This window comes from Cinclus cinclus, chromosome 17 (assembly GCF_963662255.1).
Source record: "Cinclus cinclus chromosome 17, bCinCin1.1, whole genome shotgun sequence".
Lineage (NCBI taxonomy): Eukaryota > Metazoa > Chordata > Aves > Passeriformes > Cinclidae > Cinclus > Cinclus cinclus.
Window position 1 is genome coordinate 6,303,700 of NC_085062.1, and position 19,474 is coordinate 6,323,173.

Genomic DNA, 19,474 nt, shown 5'->3' on the forward strand with positions numbered 1-19,474 from the left:
GGCGGTGCTAGCGCCGCGTCCCAGCTCGGGGAGAATGGGGCGGCATCCGGGCAGCGCCGACTGAGCGGCTTCTGGGGGCCGGGGCTGCGCCGCGCCGCGGGCGGCCGGGCTGGGGCGGGCGGGCGAGCGCCATCCGGCAGCGGGCGGCGGCGGCGGCGGGGGCGCCGCGCCGCGCCGGCGGGGGGCTGCGAGCCGCCGGCGGCGCCCGGCGAGGAGGGGTCGGCGGCGGCGGGCGGCGGCGGGCGGCGGCGGGGGCTGCCCAGGGATTGTCTCGCTCGTTCCGCGGCAAGAAAGTTGGGCGGCGAGCGCGGCGGCGGCGGCGGCCCCCCCGGCGGTGCGCGGCGGCCGGAGCGGGGCCCCGGAGCGGCGCTGCCCCCGGGGAGGGGGCGCCGCGCCTGGATTATCCCGAGCTGGGTCGAGCCTCCTGGATCTGCCTCTCTCCTCCGCGCCGAGTGAATCCGAGGTGTCCTCGTCCTGATCCAGATAAATCTTCCCCCCCTTCTTCTTTTTTTTTTTTTTTTTTTTTTTCCTCCCCTCCTCTTCCCGTCGTTGCTTTTTTTGGGGGGTGGGGGGAGGCGGGGGGTGGAAATTTGTCAAGGTCATTCCGTGGATTTAATATTTTTTGTGTGTGTGTGCCGCTCGCCCCACCGCCACCCAGCCTTGCTCTGTGGATTATCATCGCCCTGGATCCGAGGCTCTGAACAGCAGGATTTTTTTTGTTGTTGTTGATTTTTTTTCAATAATAATTATTATTTTTTTAAGGGCTCCGGGGTTTGGAGAGGGGAAGCGGTGAGTTGGAGGGGGGCGACTTTTCTCTCCCCCCGCGCCCCCCCCACTCCCACCCGCCCCCCCCCCCCCCCCCCCCCCTCGCGCCCGGCCTTCTCATTTTAATTTTTTTTCTTTTTTAATTTTTAATTATTATTTTTTTTAAATTTTTTTTTTTTTTAAATTTGCTTCTTCTTCGGCGATGGATGGGAAAATCCGGCAGAGCCGGAGGTCGAGGTCGCAGCGGGACCGCGTGCGGCGGCGGGAGGCGGCGGCCCGCGACCCGCGGAACCAGAGCCCGTCCTCGGGCTCCGACAAGGAGCCGAGCCCCGGCAAGGAGAACGGCGGCCAGAACTGCACCGCCCCGCGGGGCCCGCCGCCCGCCGCCCGCGCCGCCCGGCCCCCGCGCCGCCGCCGCCGCGAGTCCAGCTCCCAGGAAGAGGACCTGATCGATGGCTTCGCCATCGCCAGCTTCAACACCCTGGAAGCGCTGGAGGTAAGAGCGCCGGGGGCCGGGGGGTTCTGCCCACCCGCGGGGCGGGGGCTGGGCAAGCGGGGAGGGGAGTGAGGGGAGCGGGGGTGGGGGGGGTGGGGGTGGAAGGGAAAAGGAAAGGGGAAAAAAATAATAATAATAATAAAAAAAAGGGTTTTGAGGAAGGAAGCGCGGCGCTTTCAGGCTGCTGAATTTTGCAAATAGCAATTAAGGTGCATTAATCGTGGTGTCAGCCCGGAGGGATCCCGGGGATGCGGTCAGGAGGGTGCCGGGCCAGCCCCGGTGATCGCGGCTCCGCTGGTAACTTGCTGCCCCTCTCCCAAGCTCCTTCTTCCCCCGGTCCCCTCCTCTGCCCGGCTCCGGCCAGTGTTCGCCATCACTTCGGCCAAGTCAGATGTTTGTTTGGGGTTTTAATTGGCTGCAAAATAAAACTGGCGTGTTGGGATGGTCCGGCATTGTTGTGAATGGTGGAGCTTCCCCCCTCCCACCCTCCTTCCTCCCACTCCCCCCCTCCTCCGGCTCGGGAGTTTGTGTTTGCATTGCCAAAATGTTACTTTATCTGTCTCCGGAGATTGTTAGCAAATGGCTAGTGTTTGACATTTTGTGGAAAAGAGATGTTTAAATGGATAATAATCCCTCGGTTGTAATTCCCATTTTTGAAGTAATTGAACAAATTCTTCATCTCTTGTTGACTGTACATATTTTGCTGGTGTTAATAGGCTGGCAAAAAATATTGCTTGTCTAACTTATTACAAACAATATTTGCTAAGCAAATACTGCCTGCCTTGTCTGAGCTAAGTTAAGCAGAGCAGGAAATTTAATATTTTCAGAGGGGCATTGACAAGCTATGACTTTGGCTTTTGATTTTTGTTTTGTTTGTCTGCAAGGGGAAGAAGTGAGTTGTCAAGAGAAAGCCCCTGGCAAGTTGCTTGTTGGGTGTAATAACTTGAATTCCCAGTGAATATGAGCAATCCTGGTGCTTTTGCCCACTTTCTTTGACACACCATGCTGGAAATGTGGGCCGAAGTTTTGGGTGCTCTCCTTACTTTGGATTTCTTGCCACTTATATGTCTATTAACCTGTGTTACAGTAGTGAAGAATTCTGCACGGACTCATGAATACTCTTGATTTGCCCTGGCATCTTTAATGTCTGGCTCAGACTGTGAGGTCCCATTTTGTTCCTGGGCTTTGCTGCTCTTCAGCCCACCCCTCCTGCCACGCAGGCCTGTGGTGGCATCGTGGTTGTTGGGAGTTTTTTGCCCGTAGGACCAAGTTCTCAGAGTCCCAGAGATGGTCTCTGTATGCCCATGGAGGTGTCAGCCTTGGCCATCTGCCCTGGGGTCGGGACCCTGGCTGGGGGAGCCAGGGGTTCTGCTCAGGAGGGACATTCAGCCCAGTGGTCCCTGAGCAGCTCTGGGTGTGCAGAGACAGGGAAGAAGGTTTGTGTTAGCTTGGTGATGGCTGTTCTTTGGCTTCTTGTGGTGTCATTTACGGGGTGTTGTCCTAACAGGAAAGCCAACTACTTTGTGTACCAAGAACCGATAATGAGCGAGCAATCTGCTTTCCTGTGCCTCTAAACCAAGCCCTAGACCTGTCTGTATAACCTTATTTTTTTTTTCTTAGGCATGCTCTTAGTCAAATATGCATCAGCAGATATATGTCCAATTAAACTCCTGAGTCTCTACTGAGCTGTCAGGGAAGAAAGTAAAATTCATCTTCCTGCAGAAATTTTCTACCATGATGAGCACATTATCAGGAAATAGAATTCAAGTGATAGTGCAATCCCTCCAGGCTGATGGGGAAAACTCTGGGCTTTTCAGGTGGGGTGAGCCTTGTTATTGAATCACTCAAACCTTGATGATAAGGTACATAAGGGTAGAAAGTGACCTTAAATATCTGCCACCCCAAAGTACTTCTGTTTGTGGAAGCGCTTCTGGTTTTTCTTTAAAAAGAGAAAAAAAAGAGTCTTTACAAAATGATCCACTTTAAAATTCTTGCACAAAACTTCAGTACCACCTGAAATTCACCAGTTCGTACTATATTTACAAACATGTAGAGGAATACCTTCCTGAAAGTAACTTATATTCTACTATGTTTACCAGCATGTCAGAGGATATCACCTGAAATTAATTGATTTATAGTGTATTTACCAACATGGTAGAAACCAACATGTGTGTGCCTCTGCAACCTTGACACCTGAGAAGGAAAACTGTGAGCAGAATTCACCTGTGTCACACCAACCAGGTGTGTTATGTTCAAGGTTGTGTTCTTGGACATAATGATGGTGTGTATTTCCTAAATCCCTGTAAAACTGGAAAGAAGAAAATACTCGACATGGTGTGGATTTTTCCCTGGAGCACTGCCTTGGACAGTGGGTGATGTCTGGCAGATGTGATGCAGCAGCAAGGGAAGGGGGTGGTTAAGGCAAAAGTACTTTAAAGCAGTATATGACCATGTAAGTGACTGAAATGGCAAGATCATTTTGTGTGGTGTGGAGCTGTGTTCTCTGGTGAACTTGACTGCAACAAGTGGCTTTCTTCTGCTTTGGAGGAAATCTGTATTTTGGTGTACATTGGTTTTTTAAGAGGATTTAAAATCTGCTGTAAAGCTTTTTTAAAAATAAATAAGAATTTAAACCTTATTTGCTCATGAGAGGGAAGAAAGTGTGGAAGTGAGTACATGGTCTAGGGACAGTACTGAACTAAAAAAGTATTTTGTTTAAATTTTTAATCCTAAAAGGAGCTTTTGTTGCATATGTGGTAGTTCATTGTGGTTCATTGTTCTAGGCTGGTTTGTTTCTTGATGTTACAAAGATCTCTGGTTATGTTTAATAGACTAACTAAGCCTTGGGTTTCCCCTTGGAAATGAAATTTCTCAGTGTTTAGGTAGAACTTAATGATTGAATCATTTGGTAGAGGTAAGGTGGTTTTGGTTTGTTTTTCTTTGTATCTCACCGTATTGTGAATTCCCCTTCACCACTGAAGCAAATTCTCACCGCTGGTGTTCCTGTAAGTCAAGGGTGCTTTATAGAATAAATATAAGTATTCTTCCTTTGTGTTGACCTGGGAGTATGAGCAGTTAAGGTTAATACTGAGGGATGGCTTTGAGGTCTCCTTTAGCTCTCTGGTGTGAATTTTAAGCATTTTGGATTTTAACTCATGTGGCAATGTTTCCTTTGGCAGTTGTCATCTGAAAATCATGTGTCTTGTTTCGGCAACACTTGTGACTTATGTGTCTTCTACCCTACCATCTTCCAAATAAAGCCTGAGTTGATGATATATATGTATTTTAAATTAAGTGAAAAACAACAAAAAAAAAAGAAACAACCCCACAGACACACAAGCAGCAGCCTCTTTCTGTGTACGAGAAGTTAAAACTTCTTTGTTCTCTTCCTTCCCCTGGATCTTCCTGTATAAACCCAGCTCATGTTTCATGTAGGTTACGGCTGATGCGTGTGTGTAGTGCTGTTTTGTTTGGGGTTTTTTAGTACCCAGCCACTCACCACGACTTTGAACTTAACCTGGAAATGTAGTTTGCTGTGACTTCTTGGCTTGAGGTGGTCAGTGAGATGTTCAGCTCCTGGAAAATCCACCAGGTGCTGGTGCAGCAGCCCAGGAGATGGTTGCTGTGCCAGGGGTCAGGAAAAAGCTGGCGGGCTGAGGAAAGGGGGATTTCTCCCCACCTTCTGAAATGAATGGTATGGATGTGAGCATGTGTGTATATTCATTACGTTCAGATGAGGCTGCTAATTATTCTTGAAGGTGATTGGTGAATCAGAGCGAGAGAATCTAAATGAGTGAGTCGGTAGTTGAGGGCTCTCTCTGATCATAGCTGTTCCTTTCAAGTATGAAAAACAGCGCTAAAAGGGAACTTCATCAGAATGTTAATGAATGCGATCTTTGAGAGCAATTGTTCTCCCAAAGTAGTTGAAAAGACAAGGGGTTGTGTTTTCTTTTTGGCTGTTGTTTATAATTTTTACAGATTCCAGCAAAGCTTTGGAGCTCTGAAAGGAAATTTTAACTTTCTTGAGGGTGTGTGTGTATGTGTGTGTGTATGGGTTTTTTGAGCAGTATGTAACCTGTGTATAGAATCTTGTGGAGAATCCATGCTCAGATGTGTGTGATGTGTTGTGTAGAAGCAGATCCCCGAGCTGAAAAGGGACAGACCTTGACTCGGTGCACGTGGTGTTGAAGTGGAGATGCTGCCCTTACAAGCTGAGCTGGGGCCCAGCTGTGCCCCAAGGAGATTAATGCTTTACCCACTCCTGCTGTTTGTATCCAAAAACCTGGCATTGCTGCAGCCCCTTCTCTGCTCTTCATGCCTCAGTATGGCAGAGTTTAGAAAGCCTATTGCTCCTAGTAGACTTCTGGACAAAATCCATAAGTTCTCTGGCTGTCATCTTGATAAGGCTGTTTTCACATGTGTGCTGTACACTGTCCTGTTACTGTTGCTCTGATCTCTCATTGATAAGAAAACCAATGTATTTAACTGCAGTTTCCTGTTCCAAAGGTTTTGTGCTAGCTCCAGTGACCTAGCGATGTAACTTCTGATTTGTCACCATCTTTCTCTGTGTCTGCTTTGCAGCTTAGATTTTTCCATAGCTAGATGATGTTTTAGAGCAAGTTTCTAGATATTTACGTATTTTTTCCTTCTACTCAATTTTCAAGTGATGGTGTATCAAGTTAGTGTTTCTGATGGCCGGTTATTCCTCTTAAAAAGTGCTTTTAACCCTAGGAAAGCTAATGATTTTCTGGATGATGCTTTAAAGGCTCTAAATGCCTTTTGGTTTTCCTGAAGGCTTGCTAGTCTCCATTGATTTGTTCTCCTAGCTGTTGTTTTTTTTTTTCTATCTTGTTTGAAGCAGGTACTTAAGGTATCTTTGTTGTTGTTGAGGAATCAGAGGTGATTAAAGCAGAGGGGGAGAACTGAAGTGTCTGCTCAGCTGGGCCAGGAACTGAGGGGAGCAATGTTCACTGCAAACCATGGTCAAGTGCTGGGCTGTGGTAAGGAAAGATCCAGCTCTTCTGCTGGATGGGGAATTCCCAGTGAAACCTGCCAGGACTGAAGGAGTGATGGGGTGCATAGCAAGTACAGCCCCTGCCTGGGGCCATCCCTGCAGCCAAGGTCAGGGCACCTTTAGTGCACATAAAGTGGCTGCAGGGCTGTTGGAGAGAGGAAGTTTCTTGGAAATCCCAACCAAGCTCAGGGGTCACCCTCATCCCTACCTGAGCTTTCATTTTTAACTCAAATGGTACTTCATTCTGTCTATCTGGGTGTTTGAAAGACCTCTTAATATCCTACCAATTTTTCCAAAATAGTTTCCCATAGTATAACTGCTCAGGCTTTCTTGAGCACTCTGAAACCTGGGGCAAAACAAAGGCGAAATTTGCTGAAATGTCAAGTAGACCAACTATCACAGAGAAATTCAGAAGATATATTCAGTTTTAAGATTAATTAGAATCTATAATATTTTTAAATAATAAAGTACTCTGTGTTGCACAGCTAAGATGTTTTTTAGTAATAAAAGGGATAAAATAGAATTAGTGCTCCACTTCACCAGATAATAAATGTTCACTTGCAGTGGTACATTTCACTTCATGCCTAGTAAGAACTGAAAACTTTACTGTCCTCTCACTATGCTAAGAAATGCACTTTTTATCATTCATCTCAGTTATTTCACAGAATGAGACTGACTGTCACGATGTTACTTTCTGGGAAAATAGCAGTGAAGAAGGGAGCTAGGTAGGATGAGATCAGCCTGGTGTTTCTTCTTGTTTCTTTGGTAGATCCCATCTTGCTCTGCAGAAGGGCTGGTGGTCATGCAACTGCACTTGTGAAAAAATTTGTTTCACTACAGAAGTTCAGTGGAGATTCAGTGTGGAGACATATTGACAGAAATGTTTTGGGATGGTTTGGTTTTTTCCCCCTTTGGCTTCCCTGCTTTTTTGGGTGAGGTGTGACATTCTCCAGGCACAGCCACAGCAGGCTGCTCCCCAGTGTCAGGCTTTGCATGCACACAGATCCCAAACTTGTGTGCACCTTGTCTGGGTGGAGTGTTGTCAAAACATGCTTACTGCTTCAGCTTCTCTAGCATCTGGGCTTTGTCCTGGTGGTGCTGGTTGTGGGAATATTGTGTAGTTTGCGGTGCTGCAGCAAGTACTCAAAAGAGAGCAGTCTCAGCAGAACCAAAACACTGTTTCCTGCTTGATGCAGTTTGGTTTTATTTTGGTTGTTTGTTTCTTGTTTTTTTTTTTAGTAAGCATTTGAAATACAGTGCATAGGGTGTGCATCTTGGTATCGGTTGTAGGTGAACATCCAGCTCTAAGTGAGAACAATTTCCAATTCACTGCACTTTAATGCCTCTAGTTTATCATGGTAAATGTATAAAAGAGTTTTATGTAGGTGAAGTGGCTCTTGCTGTTTAAATATCTCCTGGCTCTACTGTGTTCAGCACAGTGGGGGCTGTGGCTGTTCCAGCCATGCTTTTCAGGGAGAGAAGAGTTGGAGTACAGTGTTATCAGCCCTGGTCCATCTCCTTGAGAAATAGTCTCTTTTCCAAAACTAATGAGCTATTAAGAATACTGCTCTGATGCTCAAAGGAGAATCAGTCTTTATGTTCTCAATCCAGAAACATTTAACATGGAGGCGAGGGTTAACCAGCTCCTGAGCCGCCCAGGCAAACCCAACCTGCGTGGAGTTGTCGGTCCAGTTCCTCTGGTGCAAGAGTTGTGAAAGCTGGGCAGGTACAAGCTGCACGGGCTGTGGGGCTCCCACCTGCACTAGCCAGGCCAGCAGTGTCAAGCCCCAGTGACAGGCAGAGAGGTGAGTGTCACCCTTTGCAGCTTAATTACTTTGTGCTGATGTGAAGTGCAGAATTACCTGGCTAAGAGGAGCGCAGAGGCAGCTGTGTGCACAGTGCCTGGATGATCCAGGATGAATGGAGAGTGCTTCCTCTGTTGCTCTGTCTTGCTTCGAGCCAAAAAGGTGCTGAACTTGAACAAGAGTTGCATCTGCAAGGTCAGTGGTTGGCATGGATAAGGGGATTGAAGGGATCAAAATTATTTCCCTGCGCCACTGGCTGCAAAACATGGGCTTATGGCACCATTCCTGTCTTTCCCTTTGTGCTCAGAGCAAAGCTTTTTAAGTCTTGTGCTGTCTCTCTATAGTGCCACACAAACGTGGCAGTTTGCAGTTAAATGTTCTATTTTGGGGGCTGCCGTGCATGGTTGGCAGGGCAAGGACCTGCACTTGGGCTCCTCTCCTCTGCCCACAGCCTGCCTTGCTCTCTCTTCTGCACAGGTTGTCATAGAGAGGAATTTAGGAGATACATGTGAATGGTGCAATTGTGCCTGTAGTTTAAATGTGAAGCTTATAGCATTTGTGGTTTGATATCTTAGTGTTACCTTGCCCTTCAACAGATGCTCTTTCTAGCTTCCTAAAAATAAGACAGTAATTGTTTGGTGTTTTGCTTTTTCTCCCCCCCAGTTTTAAATACAGATTGATTCACTCTGATGCTAGGGTGTCCCTGACCTAACCTGTACTTAGTGCTGAGATGCTGAAGTTAGGAGGAAGTGTGCAGCCCAAGTTGGCAAACAAATGGTAATTCAGAGCTGCTGGCTTTTGGGTGGCTGCTGAAGGACACCAAGCTCATTCCTTTGACCCCTCCTCTTGCTTAGTGAAGCTGCAGCTTCTTTCCTGGGAGCTCTTGTTTGTAGAGAGGAGCAAAAAACCCCCAAAGAGTTTCAAGGAAAGCAATGTCTCAAAGCTTACAATGACAAGAAGTGCATCAGGTAATAAAATGCATTATTGCTGTTGATGTTTTGGTGGCTCTTAAATGTCTTTTGCACTGATGTGGGAGAGGATCAGCCTTTTAACTCCACTTAGCCTGAGCACATACCTGCACTCAGGGGGAGTGAGACTCAGGATGGCGTGCAGCTAAGAGATGTTTATGGAATCAGTCAAACTTGATATAAAATAATTATGATGTTTTGACATCTTGTTAATAACTTGCAGCCATTGGAAGAAATGGAATTATGGCATTCTCAGTCCTTGATGGAACCTTGGCATTTCTTTCAGATTGTAAAATTAAAGAAAAAATGTGAAAGCCATTAAAATAGTTGGATGTGGTGCCTGGGAAAAATGATGGGCTGCTTAATTGAAAAAGTGCTTCATTCCAATTGAAGTTCATTCCAGTTCAGTTCTGCCCATTTCTTCCCTGCATGTGTAATGAAGAAGGAAAAGGGCTGATGCCCCCAAAATCTGTCTGTGAGAGCATTTTGGGTGTCACTTGGTTCTTCATCTTATCTGTGAATGAAGTGGAAGGAAATCCTAGCGAGCATTAGACATGAGAGAAAAGTCTTGTCACCTGTAATGACTAAAATCCCCTGAAGTGTTGCCAGCGTGTACTTTAGGAATCATATAATTATATGATTATTGAAAGAGACATAAAAGACCTCATGGCAAAAACCTTAGAAAGGGGGAGGGAGGGAATCCGTATGCAAATAAAGATATGCAGAATTTGCTGTCTTTTTTTTTCTTTTTCCCTAGTTATTTTTCAGTCCAAAGCTCAGTAATTGCTTTTATGGGGATTACTTAATAAAACTGGGGCATGCAAAGGAGGGAGAAATTGTTTATGCTGAGTCACAGGGTTGGCTTGGAGTCTTATGGAGTTGGAGTAAAAATGGATTTTTAAAAGTAAAACTGCAAAGTGGGTTTTCTGCTAAGAGAAAATAGCTATTTGTTGAAATGTTATCCTACAATAAAAGTGTATTGTGGTCTGGCGGTTAAGCAGAGGGGTCCGGAAGTTGAGATAACGGGGTTTTCTTTTTGACTCCACCACAAATTTCCTCTCTCTGAGCTCTGGGCAAGTCCTTTTGTCACTGCCTGTGTCACCCTGGCTGTGCCATTGTGGGGTACCCGGTGGGATCTGCATGTGCCCCTCAGGGGAGCTCCTGTCACCCCCGTGATGTGACAGAACTGTCTCAGACACGACGTGTGTGCTGTGTTTGTGCAAGAGGTGATGGGAGAGCCTCTGATGCCAAAATCTCCTTGTACAAACTCCTGGGGAAACGTTTCTCCTCTGCCCCACACCAGGTGTGTGAGCACCTGAGCCGTGCCATGCCCTGCCCTGGGCACTGCTGATGGTGCAAATGCAGCCTGAGATTTTCCTGAGCTCTAGTTCTCCTCTCAGAGATAAAATACAGGCCTTGACTTCAGGCTTCTTAAGTTCCCCTAAGCTTCATCAGTCTTTCCTGATGCTCTGGATTTATAATCGTGCTTCTCATAGCAGCACTCTTTCATGCATTTACTGGGAAACTCCTGATGCAGAACAGACATCTCAAGAGAGGTTTTGTTGCAAGATAGGCAAAAACCGCCTTCCATTTTTTTCCTCAGGCTTAAGTAAAGCATTAAAAAAAAAAAAAAAAAAAGGAAAAAAAAAACCCTGTCATACTGCTAGTAGTGTTGAGTTACTGAATATTTAGCAAGATCTCCCCAGGAAAGAACGCCACCACTTACTCTGGTACTCTTAGTTTGGCACTGAATAGTACAAAGTTGTGATACGAGTTTGCTGGTGTGATTTTTAGCTGAAAATGACAATGGTTTTCCAACCAGATGGATTTTATAACTTGCCTGCCATCAGCTCATCCATCAAACTCCGCAGAGATCTGTGCGTTCGTGTCAGTGTGCACATGGCAGTGTTGTTGGTTACATCAAACAAACTGATAACTCTTGGAGCCCTGTTCCCACTCCCTGGGCAGCCTCTGGGGTGGGTTTGGCAGGGAGGAGAGGGGTGGGGGTTTGTTGTCAGCCTGTCCCTGTGGGTTCTTGCTGGCAGTGTGGAGCTGAGCTGTGTCCCAGCTCCTGTCCATGGCTGTGCAGGTGGCTGCAGCTGCAGGGACCGTGTAACTTGTGCAGGGAGTGCATACAGGCACTGGTGTTTCCAATGCTCTTCCAATTGGGAAGAGGGATGGTGAAACACAGCTGAGAGCCTCTGGGCTGCACAGGGTCTGTAACTTGATTTCACACAGCTCTTTCATCCTCACACATGACTTTTCTTCCACATTGCTGGAAGTCACACACATGTGGTGTGACTTTAGCCGCATCCAGGCAAAAGTCCTTGAAGGACTCAATTAGAAATGGTTCCCGTGCTAATTACTTAGTCACCTGTACAACTTTCAGGTTGTTTTTTTTTTTTTCAAGGAAAGATGCTCTTGTTAGCAGCTATTGGATAGCGAACCGTGTGTTAACATCAAGCTCATTTGCCCTGGTTAGAAAATGACCCTGTGTTTTGGCAAGTGTAGGACAGGCTGTTTCCAAACCAGAGGTTATGGAACTGTTGTTACGGGGCCTGTGTAAACTAACATAAACACCCAGGTGATACCTGACAAAAACAGCTATATGCAGGTTGTTTTCTAGGTTCCCAAGAATTATTTCTGAAGTTGGTCTTTGTAAAATAAATAAATAAGCAAACAGTTTACGCAAGCTGTTTCCAGGGAGAGCATCTTTGGTTTGTTACCTTCAGCTGTGTCGTGTCATGGATGGGTTGTGGAGTCTCTGAGTGTGTTGCTCGGTTCTCCTCTGCCCAGAAGGTGCTCAGGGTTATAGAATTATAAAGTTTCTGGTCTCAAAACACTGTAGCTGTTGTGGCACAGCTCTGAGGCCAGCCGTGCTGCTGGATTGTAAGGTTATATTAATATGACTTGTGCTGTGTTGCTCGGCTGGGGCAGGGTTTCCAGGGAGGCTGCTCAAGCCTGGCTCTTGGGCAGCAGCGAGGGCTCTGGTTTCCTGATCAGCGCTTCCTGCTCCAAATGGATCGGTGGATTTTCTTCACCGCTGCCAAAATAAATGCTGCAGACACTCCAGGGCCAGGAATGTCATCATCATCAGGTTACGGAGTTTCTGCCTGAAGGTCAGCTAACTGTGGCTGCTACTAAATGGCTGTTTGCTGATATGGTGTCTGCAGTCATACACCACGCCTGTGGCACCTTTTCAGAGGAGTTTGGGCACGGAGCTGCGTGGCCCAAACAGGGGCATGTTTGATGGTACTTATGAGGCTGATGCAACCCGCGATGATACTAATTTGACCTAAAAAGAAGGACAGAGTATGAACTGTGAGTGTTCATCTGTGTTAAGTACAATGTGATGGCCGTCCAAAATCAAATTGATTTGGCTTGCTGTCCTCCTGTGGCTTGGGATGGGGTCAGCAGCTGGGGTGGTCTTGAGCAGTGTGGTGATGTGCTGTAATGCAGAGCATTTGTCAGCATCAGGGATGGTAAATGGGCAGCTTTTGATTTTATTTCCTGCAGGCAAATAAAGCTTATCTTCCCTTGGGGTGCTCCTTGGTTTGTTTTTTGTGTACTTCTGATTATCTGCTAGTTACCTGCAGGTGAATTTTCACTGTTCGGTGCACTTAACTAGGCAAAAAGGAGCAGCTACTGAAGAGGGGGAATAAATTTTTGTCTCAAGCAATAAATTAATTCTCCTTGTTCTTTTACATCTTCCTCCTTCTGAGAATGTGTGTGTTAAAATTCCCATTCCCTGTTTATACATGTTTAGCAGATGAAGTCACTGGTGTTTTTTCCTGGTATTACCTTTACCATGTTCTGAACATAGGCAGAATGTGATTATTCACTGAGTCTCTGCTGAATACTGTAGGAATAATGAGTCTGTGCTTAAAGCATAAAGCCAGACACATAAAGCATGCCAGTGAGAATACAGACATGGGTGAAAATGCAAAGTGTAGCTTCTTTTACCAATTTTACTGGAGCATTCCAGTACTTATTTTGAGTCAGGAGAAGATTAATCATGATGTAAGACTGGTATTTTGATGTGAAAGTGAGGAGTGTGTGGGGGTCCCTTCCCACCATGGGAATCTGTGTTCTCTGGGGAGAGCGACAGCTCCCAGCAGTGCACTTAAACTGGTGTGAGTCTGGAAGTGAAAAAACATTGGGGGGAGAAAAATCACGTGGCTTTGTATCTTCGTGGGGATCAAGCCTTTTCAAAAAGAGTAAATTTTGGTGTCTTGCAATGTATTCTTGATGCTGGTGAAAGAAACAAAAATAGGCTGTGAAGGTTTTCCCACCTCCTGCACTGACATCCTGTTGGCTCTGCCTTCCCAGGCAGCTGCCAAACTAGAAACTTTGGAATGTCTTTTTGCAGGTACTTTTCAAGAAGGTCAGAATTTGGGTTGCAGCTGAATTGCAAAGTAAAACCTGTGCTGTGATGTTCTAAAACCAGAAATGGTTTTAGACTTTCTCGTTCTTCTAATGATACATTGTCAAGCTTTAAAGTTGAATGAACTTTAAATACCACCTCTGTTTAGCAGCATTTGAACTTTGTTTTCTACTTCCTTCAGCCTCAAAAAAGAAATAATATTGTGTCCTCTTTAGACTGTGGCCACTGAAATGGTGTTTGTCTCTATTGTTAAAAAAAGAATGAGAATCTGGGTGCCTAATTACCCAGTGCTGCTCCTTTTAATTTTGAAAGTTCATCCTTTGCCCCTGCTCTTTTTAATGTAGATTTTCTAAATAGCATCTAAAAATGTGTGTCTAAAAGACCTAATTAGTGTTGATATTTCAATATCTGAGCTTATAATTTAGCTTTTTTAATAGGGCGCCTGGGTATCAGCACTAAATACAAAGAAAATGGAGCCTATCCCAAAAGTGACTGCATTTAATTTTAATTTGGGTTGGGGGAAGAAACAACGCTAAAACTTCATACTGAATTATTTGTTTGGGCACACTTTGAGCATGTCACAGGGAGGGAGGGTGAAAATGGTATTTAGTTAATGCTTCAGTAATACCACGCTCACTTAGCTTTATGGTTTTAGAAAAATTTGCCTAGGCAAAGTCATCCTGGCCGAGGTGGGTATCTATTTGGTTGATATTTTAAGGCTGATACAGCATTGTTCACACCTTCTTGGAATGTAATACAGGAATAAACGGGAAACCCAATCTCCTTAGCACCCTGAGTCGCACAGACAGGCCGTGCTCTGAGACACGGATTTATTTCATGCATGGTGGCCTAGACACGGAACAAATGTGTAGAAAGGGGAATTATGTAGAATTGAAAGTGACAATTATGCAAACATTCCAGTTGAGGAAGAAGTAAATTCTTCTCTTTTTCCATGTGCTCGGCTTCAGAGCTAACGAGCAGCCTCTTGGGGGTTTGCTCTGTGTGTTTGTATCTGTCATATCTCTCTCATCTCGCTTGCTTCTTGTTCCTTTTTTTTTTTTTTTCCTGGTTTGACCTTATTTTCCCTTTTGTTCCATGGAGTCAGTCAATCTTTGTACTGCCGGGATTGTTTACCTTGCCAGAGGAAAATGTTAGCACCCTTCCATTTAGGAGCCCAGGGCTGCTCAGTCCTTGCAGCCCGGCTCCGCGGGCTTCACTCCCTGCTCGGGCACAGGAACATGGTGACTGATGGCATCCAAGTCCCTTTATTCACTTGGCTTCTTGCTTTTAACGGGAGGAGAAGCTGGTGAGAGAAGAAACAAGCTGTGAATATAGCTCTGTGTTTAGGTGGACACTCTTTTGCAAGGCTAAACAACTTGGTCTTCCACGCTGCTGGGTAATTCCCATGCTTGCAGGAATGGGGAGAGTGAGCAGGGAGCTGGGGCTGTGGCCACTTTAATCTGACATAAGTATGTGTTTTTGCTGAAGGGGATGGTCCTTTCCTGCCCTGGCTGCTTGTCCCGATTACCTCCCTTGTGCCAGCACTAGCATTTACGCTGCCAGGAAAACTAATTCCCTGGTTCCTTGATCTGGCTCGCTGCACAGCCATGCAAATGCCCTTCTGGCACAGGGTGGAGGGGATACAGAGCAGATGTGTATTGATTAAAGAAACCCTGCAAATATGGCCTGAGCCTTTGGAGCAGGATTACAGCTACATGTTCTTCCTGTGTTTTAGGTCATCTTGCAAGTCTGCTGGAATGGGTGGTGTAAAATGATGGTTGTGCTGGAGTGACTCTGGTCTTGGTTAAGCTTCTGAAGTTGGTCATATATGGGGTAATGGGGAGTGGCTGGGGGTAGAAAGGATTATTGGGAAAGATGAAACCTCACTTGCAAGTTAATTACTCTGAGAACAGAGTTTCTACCTTGTTTTCAGTGATTAGTTTCAATGTGACAGGGAGAAAGAGGAGACAAGCTTTCTTGTGCTTGGCTGGCTGCTTGGAGTGGATGAGGTATCTAACCTTTTTGATGGCAGAAAGTTAAAAGCAGTTCATCTCTGTTCACACAATAATGCCTCCTTTTTAGCTTTCTGTTCTTTTTTCTTCTCCTGTCTTTCTGTACTTTGTTTCTGTATCCTGTTCATGTGTTGTATTAAGGAAAAGACTGTATTGGATGTTAAATCCAGGGAGCGGGGGAAGAAGGAGTTCTAATCAGTGTCATTTTCCCAGCTGTAATCCCACAGAGGGATTGAAGAAAGTGTCAGGAGGATAAGATCAGCTTGAGCCCAGCTAAACACTGGCTCTGCTGTGCGAAAATGGCTTTAATGGAGCTTGGTTGTGTGGGGAGAAAATTGCACGTAAATTGTGCAAATTTCTAAATAAAAAGCATTTAATTGCGGTAAAAGAGGGGGAGGGCCCCTCTTGTGTGCACATTGGAGACTTCAGTGAGCATAAGTAACCTCTGTGGCACAGCAGTCATTGACCTTGTCAAGCCCTGCCATCGGAGGTCATGTGTGGTGAAGTGGGTTGCCACAGGGGATTAGCACATCTGGGCAGAGGGTTTTTCCTTCTGAGCTTGTGCACGCCAAATCCCATCTCCAGCAGTGCACATGGAGCCATCAGAGGGCACGAGGAGCAAGGGGATGGGGAGGCACCTGCCAGAAGAGCTGGAGAGAAACCTGTCTGGAGCCAGGGGCTTTCTTGGCCCCAGCTGCTGGAGGGAGAACACTTGGTTACACCATGGACTCCCAGCTCCAAGAAGTCGAAGATGGACTTGGAATTTAACCATAAAACCCCAGAAACTTGCCTTGGTAATCTCATAATTAGGTAATTTTGAGCACAGAACTGTCTCTTTGTCCAGATTTCCCTTACAGTTTTGCATGTACAAATGTACTTTTGCATCTTACCTACAGCTGTAGATTTGGTATGAGAGGTACAGTTCTATGCAGGATATGCTTATTTACTGGGTTAAAAATATGTAGAGGATGATGTCTTGTTATAAACTTCAGAAGGAATGAGTGGTGTATCGGCTCCATGTAAGACTTCGCAATTACTGTGTGAAGATATTAGGCCCAATTCACAGATGGTAGTGTCTGAAGTACAGGGAAAACAGATAATTACTAGCAACTGATCCATTTGCTCTCTGCCTAAGAGACAGAATATTTAAGGCTGGCTTTCCTGCTTGGATGAAGTGTTTATTAGAAAGCTTAATGCCATGACATCCTTGAAGTCTAAGCATTGCACTGTCAGATTTTATACAGACCTGTTCTGCTTTGCTTCCTGTATTCTTTTACAATTCTACTTTAGTTGAATTAATTTCAAACCCCAGGAAGAAGGTATTAAAAGAAAATTACCGATACTTCCAGCAGGAATAGTTGGCATCTTAGAAGAAGCATTAAAGTTGAAGATCTCTGGTCTTTGTGTTTGCCAGTAAAGGACATTATTTGTCACTGATGCCCAGTCACCTCCTGGATGAGGAGAGAAATGATAATGCTCTGCTCCTGCTTTAGCTGTAAGCACCTAGAATGAAGCTGCAGTTGGTTGTATTTACTAGAAGACTAGGTGCTGGTAGGGTTTGATATTTGTGCTAAATTTTTGCTAGGCAGGAAAATGAGAGTTGTGCAAATTTACGAGTTATAGAGAGCACTGTCTGAGCAGCATCAGGAAAATGATGCTGAAGGTTGGTCATTGGAGGTTCTCTGTTCAGGCTCACAAGTGGTGTTGGTGATGCCACAGAGGTGTAGCCCATACTGGGTTTTCAGCACTGGTGGCTTCTCAGGCTTCTCCAGAGGTTACACAGTTCCTACTAAGAAGTGTTCAAGACTGCTGTGCATGGGTGGATTTTTACAGTTACCTCTGCAAGTTCTGCCTTGACTTGCAGCCAGGAATTGTGGGGCACAGATGAAAGTCTGGACCTGTGTCACAGTAATGCTGGAGATCTGGATGGAGCCTGGGCTCTCCTGTTTCGGCACTTACTGTACCACACTGCATCTGAAATACCAGGTTGGACTTGGAGAATTAAGTGGCGCAATTATGAAGCGGAGGAAAAAAAACAACCCACTTATGTGGTGGCTGTGATAAATTAGTCATTTTGTACCTCCAAATAGCCAATTATTCCTCTGACTGGCTTTTATCTGACCAATTTGCATGTGCAGTCATGGTAACTGGTTTGCAGATTAGGTGCAGAATTTCATGTGGATCTGATGTTGCATTTTCGTCTTGCTCCCTTGGAAGAAAAATGCATGGATGAGGGGTTCTGTGTAACTCATTACTGTTAGTTCCTTTGTTTTTTCGCTCTGAGCTTCTTCAGAATTGAAAGAAACAAGATGGCTCACTCTTGTAGGTCGGTGGGTTGTTTTTTTTTTTTTAATATCAGACAAGACGATGTAAAATGGTCCCAGCTCCCTAGAAGCTGCAGCACAGGTTTCGTTTGTATTGGTGTTCTTGGCTTTTGAGAACACATTGTCTGAGGGCTAGGAACTCAGTGGAGCTGCAGTGTATTTCAGAAGAGGTGTGAAAGAAGAGAAACTTTTAAAAAGCTGAAGGAAATTAGGAAAAATGAACTGAAGCAGCTTGGAGTGACCAGGGATGCCTCACTGGTGCCTCACTGAAGCAGGTGTCAAAAGTCTGTCCTTGCGGGTGCCTAATTGCCATGGCTGCTCTCTGATTTTGATCTGAAGCTGAAAATTAACAAATGGTAGTATATTTAATATTATACACTTAGCTAAGTGAAGACTTAATTTGAAGAGTATTAATTATTCAGGTAGCTGAATTTTGCTAGTAGGTTACACATAAGCTCTGTTTCTGTTAGGGATTTGTGTCAATTTAGCGTGCTGTGGAACTTTGTACAATCTCTGACATGAGCAGTCTTTGAAGTGGAGAAATGGTATAAAATATTTGCCAACAGCCACCCAGCTTTTTAAAGCTTCATTTCCTTCAAATAAGTCAGCCTTTTTAAAAAACAAACAGAACTGAGTTGCAAGTACAAGAATAAGATGCTTTTTCAAAAGCTGGTTTTTTTAATATAGGTTCCAGCAATGCAGCTGTAGTTACCTTGGTCTCCAGTGCTGCTAAAGACAAATTAAGCTAATAAAACAGTATCTCGCAACATCATAACAGATAAATGGGCTAATCTGTATGCAAGTTTCTTGCTACACCAAATTTAAACTGCTTGAGCATTTCCTCCTTTAGTGAGAGGTAGAGGTTTTTATAAACATAACCTTTTCAAGGGTCTGTGGAACAATGCCTTGTCAATCATTCAGGATTTAGGGACTGAAGACTGCATGTGAAGAAGCATTTTGAGGAAATGATATGTTTATTTTCTTGTGACAGCTTCATGTTAAACTGAAGGCAGGTTCCAGGGAGGCAGCTGTATCCACCTGCCTGGTGTTACCCAATTGCATTGGGAGCTTAAGGACTTCCCTGGTTTCCATCATGTCCCAGCTAGTATATGATCAGTAAAAAGTATATGTGGGTGCACATCATGTGTGAGCAAATGTGTTTTTTCTCTTCTATGTGCTTAAAATGGTTGGACGTGTCTTAGGCTGCTTGTAAACTCCTGCTTGTTCCTTTGCCTGTTCTTTTGGGTTGAGCACTCATGGCACTGTATATTCTTTTTTACTAGAGAAGCACCTCTGAAGTGTCCCGGTCTTTCATAAAGCCTTCTATTAAAATAATTGCAGGTGCACAAGCACCTAGCTTTAAATTTTCTGAGCTGTTTAAACTTGTGAGTTCTTTCACATCCTGCTTATTGAATTATCAGGGTGTAAGTTTTATTAAAACTGGGTGTGAAATTTAATTTTTGCAAATTATTTTCTCTGCAGCAGCTGCTCAAGAGCCCTTCCAAAGTACTTTCAGCACAGCTTGGGGCAAAGCTGGAAAAATCAGAGTTGAAAATTGGGGCACAACACTTTCCCCCCTGTCTAGATGAGTTATTTAATCTCTGTCCCTCTGTTTCTTCTGTAAAACAAGGATAACTTATCTCCTGGTACTTTACTGCTTAGTAGTTGTAAACCCTGCAAGCAGGATCTTTTTGATAGGGAGAACA

The 19,474-nt window shown here is 45.1% G+C and overlaps 1 protein-coding gene across 2 annotated transcripts in view; it reads left to right on the top strand.

Annotated features, from left to right (window-relative positions):
- The first annotated feature begins 919 nt into the window (after window positions 1–919).
- Window positions 920–19,474, top strand: part of FBRSL1 (fibrosin like 1) — a 503,248-nt gene continuing 484,693 nt past the window's right edge. For both annotated transcript variants that reach the window (XM_062504442.1, XM_062504443.1), the window contains exon 1: window positions 920–1,261. In XM_062504442.1, the coding sequence (XP_062360426.1) occupies window positions 968–1,261 (294 nt within the window). In that variant the 5' untranslated portion in view covers window positions 920–967. The remainder of the gene's footprint in view (window positions 1,262–19,474) is intronic.